Below are 20,119 nucleotides of genomic sequence, written 5' to 3' on the forward strand. Positions count from 1 at the left end.
GGTCTGAAGCTCAACATCAAAAAAACCAAGATCATGGCCACTGGTCCCATCACCTCCTGGCAAATAGAAGGGGAAGAAATGGAGGCAGTGAGAGATTTCACTTTCTTGGGCTTCATGATCACTGCAGATGGTGACAGCAGTCACGAAATTAAAAGACACCTGCTTCTTGGGAGAAAAGCAATGACAAACCTAGACAACAGAGACATCACCTTGCCAACAAAGGTCCCTATAGTTAAAGCTATGGTTTTCTGAGCAGCGGTGTATGGAAGTGAGAGCTGGACCATAAAGAAGGCTGATCACTGAAGAATTGATGCTTTTGAATTATGGTGCTGGAGGAGACTCTTGAGAGTCCCATGGACTGCAAGAAGATCAAACCTATCCATTCTTAAGGAAATCAGCCCCGAGTGCTCACTGGAAGGACAGATCATGAAGCTGAGGCTCCAATACTTTGGCCACCTCATGAGAAGAGAAGACTCCCTGGAAAAGACCCTGATGTTGGGAAAGATTGAGGGCACAAGGAGAAGGGGACGACAGAGGACAAGATGGTTGGACAGTGTTCTCGAAGCTACGAACATGAGTTTGACCAAACTGCGGGAGGCAGTGGAAGACAGGAGTGCCTGGCGTGCTCTGGGCCATGGGGTCACGAAGAGTCGGACACGACTAAATGACTAAACAACAACAACCAGGGTTGGGGAGCCTGCAGCCTCCAGATGCTGCTCAACTCCAAATCCCTTTAGGCCCAGCCATTTACATTCAGTGGGGATGACTAAAGAGGAGAGGGTGCAACACTGAACGTGTTCATCCTTTACTTTTACCTTTTATTTTATTTGTTAGTTGTTGCTGGCATCCTGATTAGGCAAGATACAAACTACTGTACAGACTGACCAATGCACTAAGTCCATCAGCTTCAAGTGGAAGCTATCATGGAAGGACCAGCATTGTTTGGCTGAACCATACAGTTCCCCTCTGCAGATGCTACTAGAGTAGCATGGACTGAATTTGTCAACATTGCGACATGCCTTTGGAGGAAGACCGTTCTCCTCCTACCTTTCCTAAATATCAGTGTGGGGCTGGGAAGTTCAGATGACCTCCTGGACTCATAGATGCCCCCACAGCTGAGCTGCATAAACTGCACAGTGGACCTTGCAGAAAATGCCTGTGCATCTGTTTGCCAAGTTTTTCTGTAACGTTATGACCTTGCTCCTTCAAGAGTTTTCTGAGCAGTAAATGCAATAAATGATCGTGCTGTGGGAATAGCAAGCAAGGTTAAAGCACCATTACCCACTGGGCTTAGTGACAGTGACAATATAAACCAAAGTTCTTTGCGCGGAAGGATTAACTTCCCCCTTTGGGGCTAGGTCATATGACCAATGTAATAGAAGACACTCTCGAACTTTAATCATAATTAAACCACTGCCACAAAGATATTCCTACTTATTACTGGAAATTGTATTATGATTCAACTCCCCTGACATCATTTCACTAAACCACTACAGCATTAGGTTTATTAAAATGTGGGATATTTAGCAGCTACATTTATTCAAATAATCTGTAGTGTAGTGGGGGGGGGGCGCAGTGTAGCCCGAAGGTGGCTATTTTACACAACTATTAAAGACCATTTGTAACAACAGTAAATTCCTTAGTTTTAGAAATCCATACCAAGGAATAATAAGGCTACATTTTAAATGTGATGTCCAGAGAGAACCTCCTAAGGACAACTGGGGTTTTCTCTTCCAAGTCTGATCATCAACATGGCAGCCATTATTTATGTTGCTTACTAACTCTCCGTAGAAGTTAGATAAACCTTTACTTAGCTCCATATCCAAACGCTGATGGACATAAATATAATTCTACCCCTCCTTCTGGCTCTTACATCAATGGAATTATTGTGCATATTCATCTGCCATGGATAGGAGGCTCTCTCCCTAAAGCAGTTCCTACACTCCTTTAAATATATGCTATTCCTATTTGTCTCTTTGAAGAAGAATGAATCACATCTGCTGCTCGCAGCTATCAAAATGTAATTTCATCAAGCAGGCTCAGGAATGGACACATTTCCACAGCTCTACACTAGGAGGCAAGTTTCCCCCACACACCAGCCTGCTTCACTCTTAGCTGAATTGTGTGTAACCAAAAGATGTTTTTGCAGCTTACCGCCATTGTCAGACAGTTTCCTTACATCACAGTTAAGAAAAAGCAACACACATACCAATGTTAGGCTGAAATCCTTCACATGGGCTTCTGATATTGTACTGAGAGCCTAATGTTGATTTAATCAACATTATTCACATAATGATCTCTACATGATTTCCCCTCACTAAATTGATTACCAGATATGTAAAATCATAACACTGGATTGTTTCAAATGGCCATTTCAGTGAACAAAACCTATGTGTTAATAATGATAATGATAATGATAATAATTTATTTGTACCCCACCCATCTGGCTGGTAAATATTATTTTTTATTATTTGTACCCTCACCCATCTGACTGGGTTGCCCCAGCCACTCTGGGTGGCTTCCAACATATATAAAAACATTCCTTCATTTTCTTGGCAACTGATGGGAGGGTGTTCCACAGGGTGGGCACCACTACCGAGAAGGCCCTCTGCCCGCTTCCCTGTAACTTCACTTTTCACAGTGAGGGAGCTACCAGAAGGCCCCCAGTGCTGGATCTCAGTGCCCAGGCTGAATGATGGGGGTGGAGATGCTCCTTCAGGTATACAGGGCTCAGGCCGTCTAGGAAAGACGCATGTCTATTGCCTGCCACTACCCATTCTGCTTCTAGGCCCATTTGATGCCCAATATGCATGCAATTTTGCATAGGGTCTGCCACCATTAGTAATTTCAAAATACTGGAGAGGAGTGGCTGGAGTGGCATAATCAGTATCCAATATGCAACCTGAGAGTTGACCATGACTTTCAGGCCTACACATATTGGTTATGTCTAACTTAAATCCCCTTAATTTCAATGAACCTACTACAAGCATGGCAAGTCTGGCTCTAGCCCAGGGCAAAGTATTGGAGCCTCAGCTTCACGATCTGCCACAGCCACTGATATTCAGCTGGAACACCCAGAGGAAGGACAATTCCACCCAGTGAGTAAGATGGATAGGGGCTATATCACTGTCATGCACAGCTATTAAATTTCAAATTAATTTGACACAACTACTTAATTTGGGGGCAGGGAGAATTGAGATGATTTCATATATTACATCACTCTGACCATATTTCTATTATTACTGTTATTTAGAAATATAAGTATATCAAAAATTTAGAATGTTTTCCTGAAAATTTAACTATGTACTGTAACTAGGAAAACATTTCCACTGGAAAGTTTTCTTATTATTCAAATATATATGGAATGCCCTTTTTCAAAATAAATTGTATATATTTCGAACATCTTTGGCAGTAAAATAGAATAATTCTGTCTTCTGCACATTAGATCATAAACACAATGTGAAGCTACAAATTGCAGAACAGATGCAATAAAGTCATATTGTCAGTAAGCAATTAATCATGGGGTGTCATGCTATTTGCTAAGGCAGTTAATATTTTATGCAATTTTGAACATGCAAATTTGAGATAGTGAAACATAATGCACAACATTAGTCAAACTTCTGTGAACATTTTCCCCATTAAGATCTGAACAGAAAATACAATCAGGAATAATATTGCTAAAAACTGATCATAACTTAGCTAAACAGAAGAACCTTGACTTCAGTAAGATTATAGCTCTTTTAAGTCAGGAGTGGAGAAATTGTTGATGTTGAGGGCCACATTCATGTAGGGCTAAACAGTTAGGGGCCACATGCTCCATTTCTGGTCTCTCACCAATTATACACTCCTCCCCACTCAGATCCCTAATAACAGGTTGGCCTTTGAGTTGCTCTGCATGCCTGCTTACCTCCCAATCTGTCAGTCTCCTAATGGCAGCCACCACTTTTGCAGAGAAGAGAGAGAGAGAGAATGAGAGATAGGTTGTTTGCTGTGCCAGAGGTGAATGGAGTTACTGAGGAGGGAGCAGGCACAGCCCACCGATGAGGTCAGGTGAGGGACCCACCTTGAGTGGCAGAAGCCCAAGAAGTGGCGACTGCCTTGCCTCCACTGCCTGCCGCACTGCATCCAGTGCCAGAAGTGGCACTGGTTTCTGGTGAAATCTATCAAGATCTCACAGACTGCATGAGATCTCATGAGAGCTTGTGAGAACGCAGAACGCAGAGCCGCAGAACAAAAGGGAAAGAGGTGTGGCACTGGCAGCATGGCAGCACCAAGAGGGGACGACACCAAGGGGGAGGTGGCAGGTCGTAGCAAAATAGGATGCGCCGCTCCCGGGGAGGCAGTTACTCAGAGAAAGGGATGGTGCCTAGCAGGAGAGGCCACAAGCCAGATGAAAGGCACCAAGGACTGGGTCTACCCATTTCCTATACCCGATTTAACTCTATTGGCCTACACCAGGCATGTCCAAAGTCCATTTCGGGGGCCTAATCCGGCCTGCCGGTTGGTTTAATGCGGCCCCTGTGGCAGTCTATCTCCTCAGGTAAAATACTAAAAAAAGGTCAACAACTTGGTCGGCCCTCATGCATGTTCACTTCATCAAATCCAGCCCTCTTTGAAAAAAGTTTGGGCACTCATGACTCTACACATATACTTCTGGTGGTGATAACGGTTCTTAGTAAGTGTGGTGTCCCTAATACAGTGGTACCTTGGTTTCCATATGTCTTGGTTTGCATATGTTTTGAATTACAAACACGTCAAACCCGGAAGTGGGTGTCCCGGTTTGCAACCCTTTTTTGGATTACAACCCATTTTTTGGGATTACGAACAAACAAAATTTGGAGGCCCCATTGGCGAAAGCATACCTTGGGTTACAACCTGTTTTGGTTTACAAACAGAGCTCCGGAACAGATTATAAACCAAGGTACCACAAATAAGTCTGCAATCAAAGCTCTTCTTTCCTACAACATGCTGAAAGTAACCTAGCGCTGGACATCAGAAAGCATCTCAAAAGATTCGTTCACACAAAGAAGCAGCACCCAGTTGTAAAACATAAGCTGAGAGGCCAGGCTGGAAACCCATTTTCAAAGAACACTGTGTAAGTGCAAATCTTCCTTCAAATGCTTGAATTGGAAGTCCCCTTCGACACCTTGCTAGGTTCCTATTGTCAGTGCCACACACTCCTGCTGCCCAGTCCCACAACATTTCTAAGAAAGTTCTGCACCCACCCTTTTGGGAGGTATCTGTGCTTCACTACAACTCCCTCAAATGGCCAAATTTAATTCACTGCAACTCCCTTAAATGGCCAAATTTAATTCACAGCAAAAGTCTGGCACAACTTTAGTTCTTCATGCAAATCTGTAGGGAAGTTGAGACCAATAAAGACCGAGGGCCAAACAGTAGTTAAGTGACTAGGCAGAAGAATGCAGAGATACAAAGGAAATGAAAGAAGAAGAAGAAGAAGAAGAGGAGGAGGAGGAGGAGGAGGAGGAGGAGGAGGAGGAGGAGGGGAGGAGGAGGAGGAGGGGAGGAGGAGGAGGAGGAGGAGGAGGAGGAGGAGGGGAGGAGGAGGAGGAGGAGGAGGAGGAGGAGGAGGAGGAGGAGGAGGAGGAGGAGGAGGAGGAGGAGGAGGAAGAGGAGGAGGAGGAGGAGGAGGAGGAAATCTTCCTGATCATGAATGATAAGCTGTACACCTAGAAATTGGACACAATCTCTCTCTCTCTCTCTCTCTCTCTCTCTCTCTCTCTCTCTCTCTCCCGGGGGGGGGGGGAGTAATAATAATATTATTTATTACCCAGCCTTCACAAGAATGTCCAGGGGGGAAATGCAACAAATTAAAATTCAGAATTGAGAACGGTTAAAACAGATTACAGTCACAGGAATTGGGTGGGGTCTTAAAAAGCAATTTCAGACGTCAAAGACCAGGGTCAGGAATCTCTGTAACAAGAAACTCCACTTTACTAAAAACAATATCCAGCCTGATTATCATCAGCTTGGTTGGCTCTCAACTACACATCTTAAGACTTATGAAAACAATAGCTGGGAAATGAATAGTGTCATGCTGCTGGCACTTCTTGCCTTGTTCATACAGTGAAGAAGTGCACAAAAGTACACAACAAAAACATTGGGAAACTTTTGCCATGTCTGATATTAGGCCACATTCATTAATGGAGACGATTTCATTTATAGCAACTCTGTCATTTTCATGGTAATGATTGATAACTGACCGCAATTAATTCAAAGTGTAAATGGAAAAAAAATCAAGCTCGTTAGAAAATAGTTTATGCTGTGATTATGATGGTGAATGGACGAGAGGGGGCTAAATGGGGCCTGGCCTAAATTGAAATGAAATCAATTGCCCCTCTGCCCCAAACTGTATATTTGGATATACAACTGCACACAAAAGAAAGAAAAACTCCAGGGTTTAGTGCAAGCAACTTATGAAAGGATAATTGCTGCTGTTTTTGTGATCATTGCCCACTGCAGAGCTAGGGTTAAGCTTGCAACAGTTTTCACCTGTTGGGGGAAGGTCAAGGGATGCAGTGCATGGAAGCATCCAGCACACAACCACAGAGGTGTCTCAAAGCAAGCCCACCTAGTTGCAAACTCAGTGGAATGAAAGAGATCATGTCAATCTCTCTCTCTCTCTCTCTCTCTCTCTCTCTCTCTCTCTCTCTCTCTCTCTCTCTGTGTGTGTGTGTGTGTGTGGCAAATCATTGTCCCCCTACCACACAAATTAATCAAATTAAATAATAAAAATATAAACAACAACAGCTTTTCAAGTACAGCCACCAGCATGCCTGTATGTATGATGCCCTAGTTTTTGTGATCTTTGATCTTTTAAGCAAAAGAAGAGAAGAGGAAGAGTTTGGATTTGATATCCCGCTTTATTACTACCCGAAGGAGCCTCAAAGCCGCTAACCATCTATTTTCCCTTCCTCCCCTACAACAAACACTCTGTGAGGTGAGTGAGGCTGAGAGACTTCAGAGAAGTGTGACTAGCCCAAGGTCACCCAGCAGCTGCATGTGGAGGAGCTGGGAAGCGAACCCGGTTCCCCAGATTACGAGTCCACCGCTCTTAACCACTACACCATATGCACCTGGGGGCTCTGTTTGGACCACCCACCTCACCTGTGATGTTCTGCACTAGTGGAGTGGCAGAGTTCATGTCATGAACTGCATAAATTATACTCCCATCAGGATTCCCTGCACATCAGTAACATTAGGATTAAGGATTAAGGATTAAGCATGGTCAAAGCAGATGCCAAGTAGTTACCACCAAGGATGTTATCACAAGAGTGCAGTCATATGTAATTATTCCAGAGACTGAGGTAAGTATGGACTGTATCTTAATAAACAGGATAGCGGTGTGTGAATAATAAAGCTAATGCTGAAAATCTCTCTCGCACTCTCACCCAGCATGAATGATTGCTGGCTTTAAGATTAGCTGGATGAATTTTCTCTCACTGTGCATGCCTTTTCATTAGGCTAGGGTAATTGTATAACTCTCTTGTCTCTTTGCAGGCTGGCAACACTTGGAAAATATAACAATGTATCTCTGGTACACCGGTTCATTAACCCTGGAGAACATTTAACTCATTCTAGAACACAGTAGGCTTTTGAAACCTAAATGCTAAACTTGGTACCAGCAGCAAAAGACCAATATCAGGAAGCATCAACTACTAGATGCTACACAGCTTTTAACCAATGATTCATGCGAACCTGGAAACAAACGGCCCAAATTGTTCTCACCATGGGGCAAAACACTCAAATCATCAGCAGCACAATACATGAAAGTGAGATTGTATCAGAACTGGCATTTAAAAGGCAAGCAGCAAGGCTACGGTAGTTCGACTGTGCATTGAATGTTCGCAAAGCTACAAACAAATCTATATAAAAGTAATGCCCCTGTTCTTTGTTTCTGAAACAAAAACAATTTTTTCCCATACCAACTTAAACATACACTCACACCTACATAAACCTTGAAGCATCTGCCACAGAAAATGTGCAGAGTGATTGCTTGTTAGATAGGGGGGAAATAGAATTTGCCTATAACAAACAAAAAAATGAGCACACAAGAAAATAACAAAAAGGAAAAAAGGTGGAAGTTGGATAGCTTTTCCCATTTAAAGCTTCTCAGTTCATAGCATTAAAATATTGTTCCATATACTGAGGAACAAACCATTGTACTTTGTTAAATGCCACTTAAATGTATAAGTAGCATTTAACAGAATAAAGGGGGGGGAAGGGGGCAGGTCTTTGACCTTTGGGTTATATTTCAGAGGGGCTATACCATCAGATAACAACATCACCATATCAGGACACCTGGGATATCACTGTGTAGGAAGATAGCACACCTAAAACCTAGATGTCTCCCATTCCCTAATCCTTAATTGAGTCAAAATCATCTGTCTGTTCAGATTAGACTTTTAGCAAAATCTATATTAGCAAAGAGTCCATCATTTGTGATTAATATTACATGTTCTAATTCATTTTACATGACACATTTGGAAATTTTTCTCTAACGCAGAAGTACTCACATGCAGCATCTTCAGAAAAGGACTACAGCAATTGGGACCATTCCTTGCTGAGGACTAAAATTTCTTTCTGGATTTGTCACACAGTGTTAAAGCCAATACTCAACTCTGTGCCATCAAAGCTAAAGGTAAAGTGTACACAGGTAACACCACTGCAAGACTGTCTTTTAGTCGCTTAAACCGTCACCTCTAGTACATAAAAACACGAATACTGGATTGTTCCATCTAAGTTGCTTAAAGAGATAATAGGGTCTGCCTGGGAATCCATAGACTTTATTGACATTCTAGCAATTTAATTACTTGCATTTAAATAAGGTTACCAGCATTTAGAAAGTGTTGCTTCCACTTTCTTGGGTTATTATTCTAATAACATCCAGAGGTGGTTTAGACCAAGGGTGGAATTGTAACTCAGAAAGAAAGAAACTGCTTGTGGGCCATTATCCAGCTTTTACCACCCTGGTCTGAGAGCAAGCAAACATATGGCCTGAATGAATGAATGAATGAATGGAGACATTCTGGAGCCTTCTGCAGTGATGGTGTGTTTACGTACAATCTTTTGACAATTTTTTTAAAAAAATTCTAAATATTTATGCTGTTTTCTGGTAATTAATACACATAAAATATTAATAATTATACACCCCCTCGAGTTCCACCCCGGTTTAGACATGTGATTTCCCAACGTGTTCTTGCCAACTTATCCTCCTCTCTCTCAACCTGAAATGGAAGCCCTCTTATTTTATCTGCAAAACCTGCAGCCTTCCCTTCCTTGAAGCATCTAGGGGATAGACGCAGGGAAGATATATTTTATTTCTGCTAGCAAAAGGCTGCTGCCCCTTTTTGTATGCCATGTGCCAATTTGCACAAAGGGTGGGGAACCTATGCCCCTCCAGGTTGGACCCCAGTTCCTATAAGCCCCGGGAGACAGGGAGGTTGGGAGTTGTAGTCCGACAACATCCTGAGGGCCACAAGTTATCCACCTATTGGAAAAATAAAATCCCTGACTCTTGACCACATTCTGCACAGTGCCGGATTTACGTATAAGCTAAACAAGCTATAGCTTAGGGCCTCACTCTCTTGGGGGCCCCCCAAAAAGTTAAAGAAAAAAATTGGATGTACTTTATATTTCCAAACTTTAAGATAAAAAAACAAAATAAAATAAAACCTACATACAGCAACAGTGTTTTGTGTTGTGTAGGCTCCTATGGTGTAATTAATTGGCCCTGCATATAGCATATATTCAACACAAAAAACAGCGACAATTTGTTGTTGACAAAGGACAGCTGGCCATATAAAGGACCCCATTACCTTCAGTAGTTTAAGGCCTCATCAAACCTACGGTAAATCTGGCCCTAATTCTGCAGGAACAATTGTCTTATCATGGTCCTCACAATAAACGGTTTTGTTGTATCGAGCCATTTAACAACACTACAAGAATTCAAGAGCAGGATATTAACACGTTTATCATATGTAAATCCCACTGAGTTGAAAAACAGTTACTCCTTAGTAAGACTGCTTAGGACTGCAGACTTAGGTTTTCACCTTATTGATCTTAATTCTCCATCTGCTCACCATGTGTCTAGGTGCATTATTTCACAGTTTCAAAAACCACAATTGTTCTCAGGAACCAGACCTCCATGTCTGCCAGAGCAGTTGAAATCGATAGCCAAATCTATAACATCAAAGAGCCTTGGAGCTTTCATGTCTGCAGTAAAGAAGCAGCTTCTTACAACAGTAGCCCCCACCCCATGCCGCACAACATGCTACTTTAGAAACTTGTAAACTCTTCAGTAAACTCTTCCCTAGTGCAACAGCAGGAAAAGGTGAAGCCATATAGGAAATTAGCCAAGTATAGTGGGTACACATGCGAGCTCTCGTACATGCATTTTTTATTTCTTCACATTCCAGGCTATGTGCAATTCTATATTATCAAGGCCATTGTTACCAGGCCAAGCTCAAAGTGCTGATACTAACATATATGTCCCTATAAAGCTCAAGACTAGGTTTCTTTAGAGACCGCTTCATCCCTTCTACACTCAGCTGCGGTCTCCGGGAGTCTCTCCTGCAAGTTCCAAAGATATCTAAGCAGTAACTCAGAGCACAGCTTTTAGTGTGGCTGCCCCTGTTCTGTGGAACAGCAGTCCTGTCGAGATCCAAGACTGCACTTTCTGGAAATGGCTGAAGACTTTTTTGTTACAACAGGCTACCCCAGCTGGATAGATGAGTCTTTTCCACAAGTGTCCATTTGTTTTAAATCTATTGGTGGTCTTTGTATTTTCAATTGTTTTAATTACTTTATGTAAATCACCTGGATATGGCGTCTTAAAAGGCAATTAGCAAATTAATTGTAACAATAATAATGTCTGTGCCTTTACGAAAAAACCACTGTAAAGTGATTGCCCTTTAGTTACTAATATTTTTTACACTTCTAATATAAGTACATAGGTTTTGATTGGAGCCAGAAAAACTATTTGCATTAAAATTAGTCTGCTTCCTATATTATGAACCATGTGTCATATTCTTAGGGTGGGGGAAATCTAAAAAGAGAGAAAATGCATTTTTTACCATCACCAGCGAAAGGATCTTCAAGTAACCACACCACAGAAAATAACTGTGTCTGAATACAATAATAATTTAAAAAACAGTTCCTGTATGTCTGCTTGTTTTGCAGCGACTCCACCTATTTCACTGAGAAGCGCAAGCCATCCTCATTACACTTGATGCTCCGTGCCATTTTAAATGCTGCCACAGATGTGGAAGACGCACACACAATGCAATACAATACAATACAGGCCTACCTATATAGAAGAAGCAAAACAAAAAAACCATGTCAGGATGGGTGGGCAGGGAAGGCTTGAAAATGCAACTCACCAGAGTTGGGATCGGAGTTGCCGTCCGCTTCGGTCCTCTTGTCCGGTGAAGCCTGGTCGTAGAATTCGTCCTGCGGCTGAACCAGAGGGAGAGGGTGTGAGATCAGGGTACCACTACCCACAGGCTCATGATCTCCTAGACCACTGTCACTGCAGCTTTCCTGGGAGCCATCGGGGAGGTGAAACGTAACACGGCGCTGGGACTACAAAGAAGAGCACAGGACACGCTGGATTAGTGCTCTTCTTTTACCTACTGGAACTCTCTTTTAAAATGTATCTTATTACCTTTTTGTCATTCCCGCCCCCCTCCCCAACCACCACCCCTTTGCTGCAACCCAGGAAAGGAAAGAAATCAGGGTGTGATGGGCAACTTCACTTGTTTACTTCACTCATTGACTCCACCTGGTCGTTACAGTTTCGACACTACCTGTCTCCTCTCTTGGCTGCTCGTATGCAGCTAGTGTGGAAGGAACAGAGCCCTTCCCTAGGCATCCCTCCCAAGCCCAGGAGCCCAGAGGCCTCCCAAGGGCTGTAGGTCAGAAAAAGAGGGCTAGCAAAACAGATCCGAGAGGGAGGGAGACAGACAAGGAAAACCAGCCATGGATGGTGGCTAGGGAGCATAAAGGGGATCCAGGAAACAAAGACAAACGGGGGGAAACCAAAAGGAGGAGGGTAATTCCTCATAAGAAACCTCCAACCAGGGACTAAGGCAGGCAATGGAACTGGGGCAGGTTTGTCCCTCAAAAGTTTTTTAAAAAAACTTTCTGGGTGGAGACAACCCACATCATGGATCCCAATTCTCCCCTATAGGAGAAGCTGCTTTTCATTCAAAAGGCCCCTTGTTTGACCCCAGAAAACACCAGGTAGGGGAAAGACTCCTGCCAGAAAGCCTGGGAAGTCACTACCAGTCAATGGAGACCGGCCTTTGCAAAAGTAAGTGAATGGACTGACTCCACATGAGACAAATTCAAGCGTATGGGATCTGAACCCAATTCAGCTTTACTTGCCAACTACTGTACACCTGTCTGGGTTATATACAGATTTATCGTGGGAACTGGCATCCCTGTGGAAAACTCCCTGCTCTTTTGGCCATGTTCTTTCAGTGGCACATCATCTGGAAGTGAGCTGCCTCGCCTCTTGCAGTGTCTTACAATGGGATAGCTTGAATTGCATGGCATGTTCTACCAAAGGAAATGGCTTGGGCAGATAGGAATGGGTCAGAAGGAGAGAACGTTTAGCCAGGCCTTCCTGGGACAAATACTGTGCAACTTATTTGAGAACCATATCTCACAACTTTGCTAGCGTATCCTTATTTTTAAACAACAACAATAAAATTCTGAAATTGTTAGTAGTTTGGGGCAGCAAGATGAAATGTGACATGACAAGGCAAAAGGTACGCATGTGGGTTATCTAAATATGAAAATGTGCTTCTAGGAAGTATTAGTTTGTAGTTAACATTTCATCAATGCATAATATTTCAAAAACTCTTAGCAATAAGACACATGTAACAACAATTTGCCTGCAATCTGCTGGAGTAGAGGAGATATCTATCTAGACAGAACTACGTAAAACCACTTTGCGATGTATAACGCGAGATAGATCAGATTACTTGAAAAACCAAATAAAAGTGCTCCTCTTATTCTCTACTAGCATTACATAGAATAAATTAGGTTTGGAGTTTTTTCCAGGCACTATGGGAAGGATTAAAGGATATGTAGAATAAATTGTGTCATTGCTGGGATATAGTCTAGTAGTTCAGAAAGGCAGCTTTAAAAAGAAAAAGTAAGAAACTCCCAGTGGGCGTTAATATCAAGGATTTCAGTCTTAGTCAGAAAAACTTACATATATGGCATCAAATTTAACTTACTTATCACAAGGGGCAAAGAAACAGCACAAACGCAGTAAGCTTTGGCTTACTTTCTTTGTACAAAGAAGCAATATCCATATTATTGAACACTGACTTGTATCACTTTTTGAGTTCCCAACTCCTGAAGGCTTACAGCAGGGAAAGACCACTCTTCAGAGCTCAATTGGAGCAAACAGCAGTTTGGGGTTCTTCCCTTTGAAAGAAACAGTGGGAAACTGCCTATATCTGTAATTTCTAGGCATGGGACAAGCAGAAGTGTGAAAAGCCCCCCACAGGGCCGGCTCTAGATAGACGCGGTGAGCCAGGGCGCGGCGAGCCAGGGCGCCGGGCCGGTAGGCAGGGTGCCGCACGGAAACCATGCTGCGCCCTGCGAGGGCAGGGGCGCCGGAGCGATCTCCGCCCCTTAGCACCAGGGTGTGTGACCTGCTCAAGACTGCCCTGCCCCCCCCAACACTATTTTAAAAGCATGTTTTCCCTCTGCTAGGTTTAGGTCACTTCAGGCACCACTGGCCTGCTCCTGGATTGAGTTTGTATCTTGTGTACATTTCACCAGATTATTTTATGCTGGGCTTCCCTTACACCAGCTTCTTGTGCAAATGATTGCTCTCTTAAATGTTTATAAGTAGGATTTCTCCCTTAAATGTCTAAATGTACATTTTTAAATGCAGTGTTGTGTATATGTGTGCTCTTTCCTTGGAAAATATTGCTAGCATTGTTCGAATAGGGAGTTATTATGCTCTACTTGTCAGAGCATATTAGATTTCATGAAAAGACTGGTTTTTATTATTAGCTATTGTGAATATTTAAAAGGATGATCCTTAACTTATCTTCTTCAAGTTATGTCACACTTATTGGTTGCACACACAGAATTAATAAAATTGCTCTCTCTCTCCTTACAAATTGTCTGTGCAATCTTCTTCGCTATACTTGGAATCATGAAAAGTGGCAGACCAAACCACAATCCACTCTCAGACTGGAGGGAGACAAGCAATTGTTAGTTTGAGTGTTATTGTTCGAAAAAGTTAAGACTGTATGAAGAAAGCATTGTGGTTTCTATGTAAATCAGGGGTCCCCAAACTAAGGCCAGGGGGAGGGATGTGGCCTGCACAAGCCAATTGTGTGCCCCCCGCCGCCCACTCTTATCGGTGCGGTTGCCCATCTCCGGGTCGGTGCGACGCCAGAAATATCTTGTGCGTATGCGCGGGCCGGAGGGCATGCTCCCATGCGCACGCGGACAAGCGATTTCTGGTGCCACGCCAACCCGCCAGAAAAAGTATGGGAGCGCGTTCCCCCCGCCCTCCGGCCCTCCGCGCGATCGGCGCCGGAGGAACCGGCACGAAGCTGGGTAAGTTTGGGGACCCCTGATGTAAACCTTTCTAATTTATAAAGAAAGTTTCACATACAATTTTTTTCCCAAAAGAGGGGTCATAAAGTTTTGTATGTGCCATTATCTCTTTTCACTTCACATCTTGTATATTGTTTAGATTGCATCTAGAGATATTATGTGGGCCTGCGACAAACACACATTTGCAAGCATACATATGTAGAGGTCAGAGTGTTTGTCTGCAGATTCCTAACTAATCATCCACGGGTAAACCTGTGTTTGCTGCTGCACATAATAATGTGAAGCTTGTTGGACTGGAGATTATAGTCTCAGCAGAACAAAAATGTATGTGTACACCATAGGAAATGATGCCTATTTGCTATACCCTCAATGTTGGTAACTATTGTCCTGGGATGAGATGGTAATAATCCACCATCTGTGTCATTTCTGAGTGACCATGGAGTTGCATGAGGCCAGTTCTGGCATTTTAACCAAGCATCTACTTGTCTCCTTCTTACATACATAAATGGTTTCCACAGTTCAAACCATGCTCAAGGCAGCTTACAACATGGAAAATTCATAACTACAGCATAACCATAAAGCATTAAAACTTTAAGTTTCATTCACAAACAAACAGTAGTTGAGAAAGGTATGCATTAAACAATTAAGAAACAATGGACATCATTTTCCATGTGTTTGTGAGAGAGAAAAGTTTTGTTCTTTGCATCAAACTTCTCTGAACAGTGTTACAATTCTCAATCGAAAGGTGACACTTCAACTACTGACAGGGAGAGTAATATTTTATATTTTATTCCAGCTATTCAATTAGCAGAAAATCATCTTTTTTCTTCCTTAATAAAACACCCAGTATCTATCTACACTTGTCTCAACTGCAAAGTGAAATAAATTTCCCTTTAACAAGCAAATAAAGTGGTACAATTTAATCTAATCTAACGCCTTGCTTTATCTTACTCAACTGGGAGCCAGCTAATGCTAATAATTTCCTCATTTTAGCCTTTTAAAACAAGAATTAATGTGTCTGAAGCTTAGGAAATCAATTCCAGTCTCATGCTTAGGTTAAATTAGCATTAGGTAGTGATGGGTAAGATCCTGACCACTTGTGCCATATGAAGAAAAAGTGAGGATGCAATAGAATACCCTGGTTTTCATTCTTTCATTTGTGTGAGAGTTGTTTGAGCTAATTGGTTGATTATTTTGAAGAAGTCTAACCTAACTGATTACTTTTGATAAAACATAATTCAATGGGATCCTGTTCCTATTACCCACAGTGCAGCATAGCTGGAAATTAGGTTCATGTCCTCTGGCACCTGAGAAATTTCATTTCCTACCTCTGATGCTTAGATCCTCTGCTCTTATTCCACCCATACTTAGGTACCCTAATTGTTTTGGGTTTTTATTTAAGATTCATGAATGTTATGTGAAGCCATTACAATAACATGCACACATTCATATTTGCTGAAAAATGTCCACCAAATTACACATAGCGGGAGGAACTATTTATTGCAGTCCCCGCCACCCTGCATCCCACACACAAACGCACACCTGAGTCCTTGAAGATGGAGGTTCAGCCACCAACTGTTAGGAACTGTGTTTTGGTCTATACTACAATGTTATCCCTAAAATTTAACACCTTAGGACCAAACCAGGTATAACACAGGGCACCCTTGCTTAGGATCTTTCCATTTTATATAGGTTTCACTCTCTCCAAGAGTATGAGTTCCATGATCTTCAAACCAGGCAAGCTAATTCACCTCTGCATGCACATACCTTCATACATGCACAAACAAGCCGTGCAACATCCTGACAATAGAATGACTTAGCTTGGTCTACGACACATAGTGACATAGTGCAATGTCTGTCGCAGAGTGGTAGCATGTGGAAGTAATTTGGTGCCATAGTCCCGTGCTGCCCAGCCATGGCAGAGCTCAGTGGCAGGAGAGGCCAGCCAACCAGCCAAGGCTCAGGGGGGTCCTTGCCTGGAGGCAGAGTCCATATGCAAGGTTCAGTCCAGTCCTAAGGTCAGGAATATCTCAGTTCACATAGCCAGGTGGTCCAGGGGTCAAGAAAGCCGAGGGTTCAAGGTCGCGAGAAGCAAGAAGCAGCAAGGTCTGGCCAGGAACAACAAATGTTGTTTCCAGCCACTGACTGAGGCTGGAAGCAAGAAGGCTGATCAGAAACAGGTGGAGTCACTCTGTCTTCAGGTTGCAGGTAAAGCCGATTCGTGGTCCATGACATTTGGATGGATTGCACATTCTCAGAATGCTTTGGTTTTCCTTAAAACACCCACATTTGGGGGTTTAGCTCACTGGTTACCACGAGCAGGAGAACAGCCAGTGGAAGCCTGCTTGGTGAAGCTGGGGCCTCTCCACCAGCAGGCTTGTGAGGAAAAACCTGTGTGCCCCCCTAAGTTGCCCCCACTGACACGGGGAGTTAGGGTGGCTCTGTAAGTATTCTTACAAACAATACTTCACAGAATAGCCCTACAGCTTGATTTAGGTGGCAGCATGAGGGATAGATGCAGACAGCAACTGATGTCTCAGTAATATTTGCCCTATAGGGAAAGCACCAAAAGCTCCACTTCATGCAGCAAAATGTCACTGACCTTGTTGGAGTGAGGCACTTGAAACACAGCACAGCTTAAGTTAATGACTTTTTAAGTCCCACCAGTTTTAGCGAGACAGAATTAAGGAGTATGCTTAAGGAGTCAGTGAGATTAAACACCCTTCCCTTCGGCTGGACTGTGCCCTACCTCCGCCTCAGGTTCAATCATCCTTTCACAATAAACCACTTATTAAAACAGTCCAGGAATTTCACAGCAGAAAGTCTCAAAGCTACAACTGATACCCATTTACTGGTAAATTCCACAGTGCCTTCCATGTCTACTGATAGCCAACAACAGCTTATATATGAATTTGTATACCACCTAGTAACTTAAGTCCTCTGGGAAGTGTATAATACAAAAGTCTTCTTAAAAAAGAAAGCAAAACCAAACACATATAGGCACAATAAAAAATAGAAGAGCTAAATGCACCACCAATAAGCCATAGATAAAATATCAAAAATAGCTCAAGCATTTTAAATGCCTAGGAAAACAAAAAGGTCCTCACACGGGCAGAAGGCAAGCTTCTTTGGAAAAGGGCATTTCATAACGAGGGCACCAGTGCCAAATAAACCCCCATAGCAACTGTGCTAATAATTTGACTTAACCGGTCAGTTAAAAATAAGCTTTTCTGGTATGGTTGGATACTAAAATGAAACTTCTTTTTTTTAAGAAATGGGATTCATTTTCCCCATAGTGAATAGTCTTTATAGGTCAAGAGGATAAGATTCAGAGCAACCATTACTTCTTGCCATCTGTGGGACATTCATAATCTGGATGTTGTTTTATAAACAACTTATTATGTGCCTCTAAATGTCACAATATGGGGAAAATGGAGAAAGTAGCATTATTTGTAATGAGAGTCATATTTATCAATACAAATTGTGGTCATAGCGATTTAATTAGTCACAGTGCAAAATTACAAATCCTGCCAATGGGAATTTGCTAATTATATTAAATACTAGAGAAAGGTCCATGAAATTGCCTAAGCAGGAGGGAGGGGAGGGAGGGGAGGGAGGACTTCAGCTTCTTCCACTTACCTATGTCCTTCTACAACCCCTCCCTGGAAATATTTCCTTTTTCTCCTCCCCCCTCTGTTGCCATTTCATTCTGGCTTCCTCCTCTCAATGCCTGGCTTGCTCTTTCACCATTCTCTCCAGGCCAATTTATGACTGGCTCACGGGTCCAACAGCAAGGAGTGGCATGGTGGGACAGCTGTGAAGGGTCCACACCCCAGCATGGAAGCCCCTGGACCTGTTCCTCCATTCCATGCTTCTTCACCCGCCTCTTCCTATGGTTCAAATAGCAAGAGTTGTGAGAAGGAGGGACAGGAGATGCCGCTGCTCACAGGTTCCCTGCCTGGCAGGTGACAGCAGTGATGATGATGAAGAAGAGGAGGGACAAGATCAGCCAGTGATAATGGTGACCAGGAGGGAGGGGAGCCTGGAGGTTTTCTTGCCAAAAAGGCCCTCTGAAAACTGAACTGGAAGAGCTGAAAATATAGCCATTGGGGCATTCCTCCTGCACCCACCCACTCCAAAGTCAAGATACACAGCACCCAAGACCAGACCAGCATCCGATACAGAAAATCCCAGAAGTTCTTGTCACTCTGACAGTAAAAGTGTCTACATTTACTACTACTGCTGCTTAAGATTTTAGTTCTGCTTCATGATGCCCCAGAGCAGCTTCCTGAGGCAGCCCCCTTCTCACTCTGCCTAATAGTAGAGCAGGCTTTGCCAGGCCTTCTCCTCCCTTTCCCCACTTCACCCCCCTCTGTCTTTGTCTCCCCTCCCTGCCCAAGGGCTGTGCTTTCTGTTTTCCAATAAGAATGTGACAGCATCCACTTGTGTGTGTGTGTGTGTGCGGGGGGGGAATTAAGCAGGATGGGGCAGCATTCAGGAGTAACCAGGGTGGGCATAAAACCACCTCCTGCCTCCACAGCCCCATCCTGAGTTGGGTTTTGCTGCCCCTTCAAAATGTGACAGAATGTTTGGAAGTGGCTTTTATATGCAGGAGATACTCAGAGGTCTTCTGCGGTCTCGTGTCAGGAACGCAGCTTGATAGAGCATCCCTTCAAATAATTATTCACTTGGAAAACAGGCTGCACTTATGCTTTGCTTAGTGTCACTCACACAAGCTGAGATTAAAGTTCATGTGGGGATAAGAAGGTAGGAACCTTCCAATTGATCTTTAAGGGATTCTTTTTTTTAAGAGCCAGTGAAAATCCCTTTAGTATTCCATTCTGTTAGCTTTCTTTAGCACAGTGTATGACCTTGGCAATCTAGGAGGCCACGGCCCTTGTGTAAAAGCAGCAAGCTTTTATCTAATGGGATGTGGCCCTCCCTGTACATTATGATTAACCTCAGGTTTCAAACACTTGACTTACAAAATTGTTCACTTAAAGAGAGTTGTGGGGTTTTTTTGTTGGGTATTCTTTTTTTAACGCATTTGAAACTTTTGAAGCAGACTAGCTTAACAGAGCAAGACCAGAGCTAGCCCACAAAGTACTGCATGTCACTTCTTTTCTTAAAAAATGAACTAATTGCCAAACAAAACTGTTTGACTGCATAGGTTTCATAAGAAGAGCTTGAGTTAACCCTGCAGCATTTACTAGCTCTGAACCCTTTGAGATACACTAATAACTAGTGTAACATAGTGATAAGGCTGCAATCCTATACCCAGTGACCTGGCAGCATGTCTCATTTGAACCCAGTGGGGCTTATTTCTGAGTAGACATGTATAGCACTGCACAGTCAGAGGATGAGCAGTGAGCCAGAAGCTGTTGGTTAAAATCCTGCTTCAGCCAAAAATTCAGCAGGAGACCATAAGCAAGCCATATTCCATTAGCTTCATCTCCCAACCTGCAGTAACACAGGCTCACCTTCCAGGTGAGAATTGCAAGAATTA

The 20,119-nt window shown here is 43.0% G+C and overlaps 1 protein-coding gene across 2 annotated transcripts in view; it reads right to left on the bottom strand.

Annotated features, from left to right (window-relative positions):
- PCDH9 (protocadherin 9) overlaps positions 1 to 20,119 on the bottom strand; it is a 762,177-nt gene that overhangs the window by 242,822 nt on the left and 499,236 nt on the right. The window contains exon 4 of one of the 2 annotated variants that reach the window (XM_088667463.1): positions 11,403 to 11,478. In XM_088667463.1, the coding sequence (XP_088523589.1) occupies positions 11,403 to 11,478 (76 nt within the window). Of the gene's footprint in view, positions 1 to 11,402; positions 11,605 to 20,119 lie in introns of both variants that reach the window. The other variant, XM_088667462.1, reaches the window with a different exon arrangement.

Source organism: Zootoca vivipara, chromosome 4, assembly GCF_965207765.1.
Source record: "Zootoca vivipara chromosome 4, rZooViv2.hap1.1, whole genome shotgun sequence".
Lineage (NCBI taxonomy): Eukaryota > Metazoa > Chordata > Lepidosauria > Squamata > Lacertidae > Zootoca > Zootoca vivipara.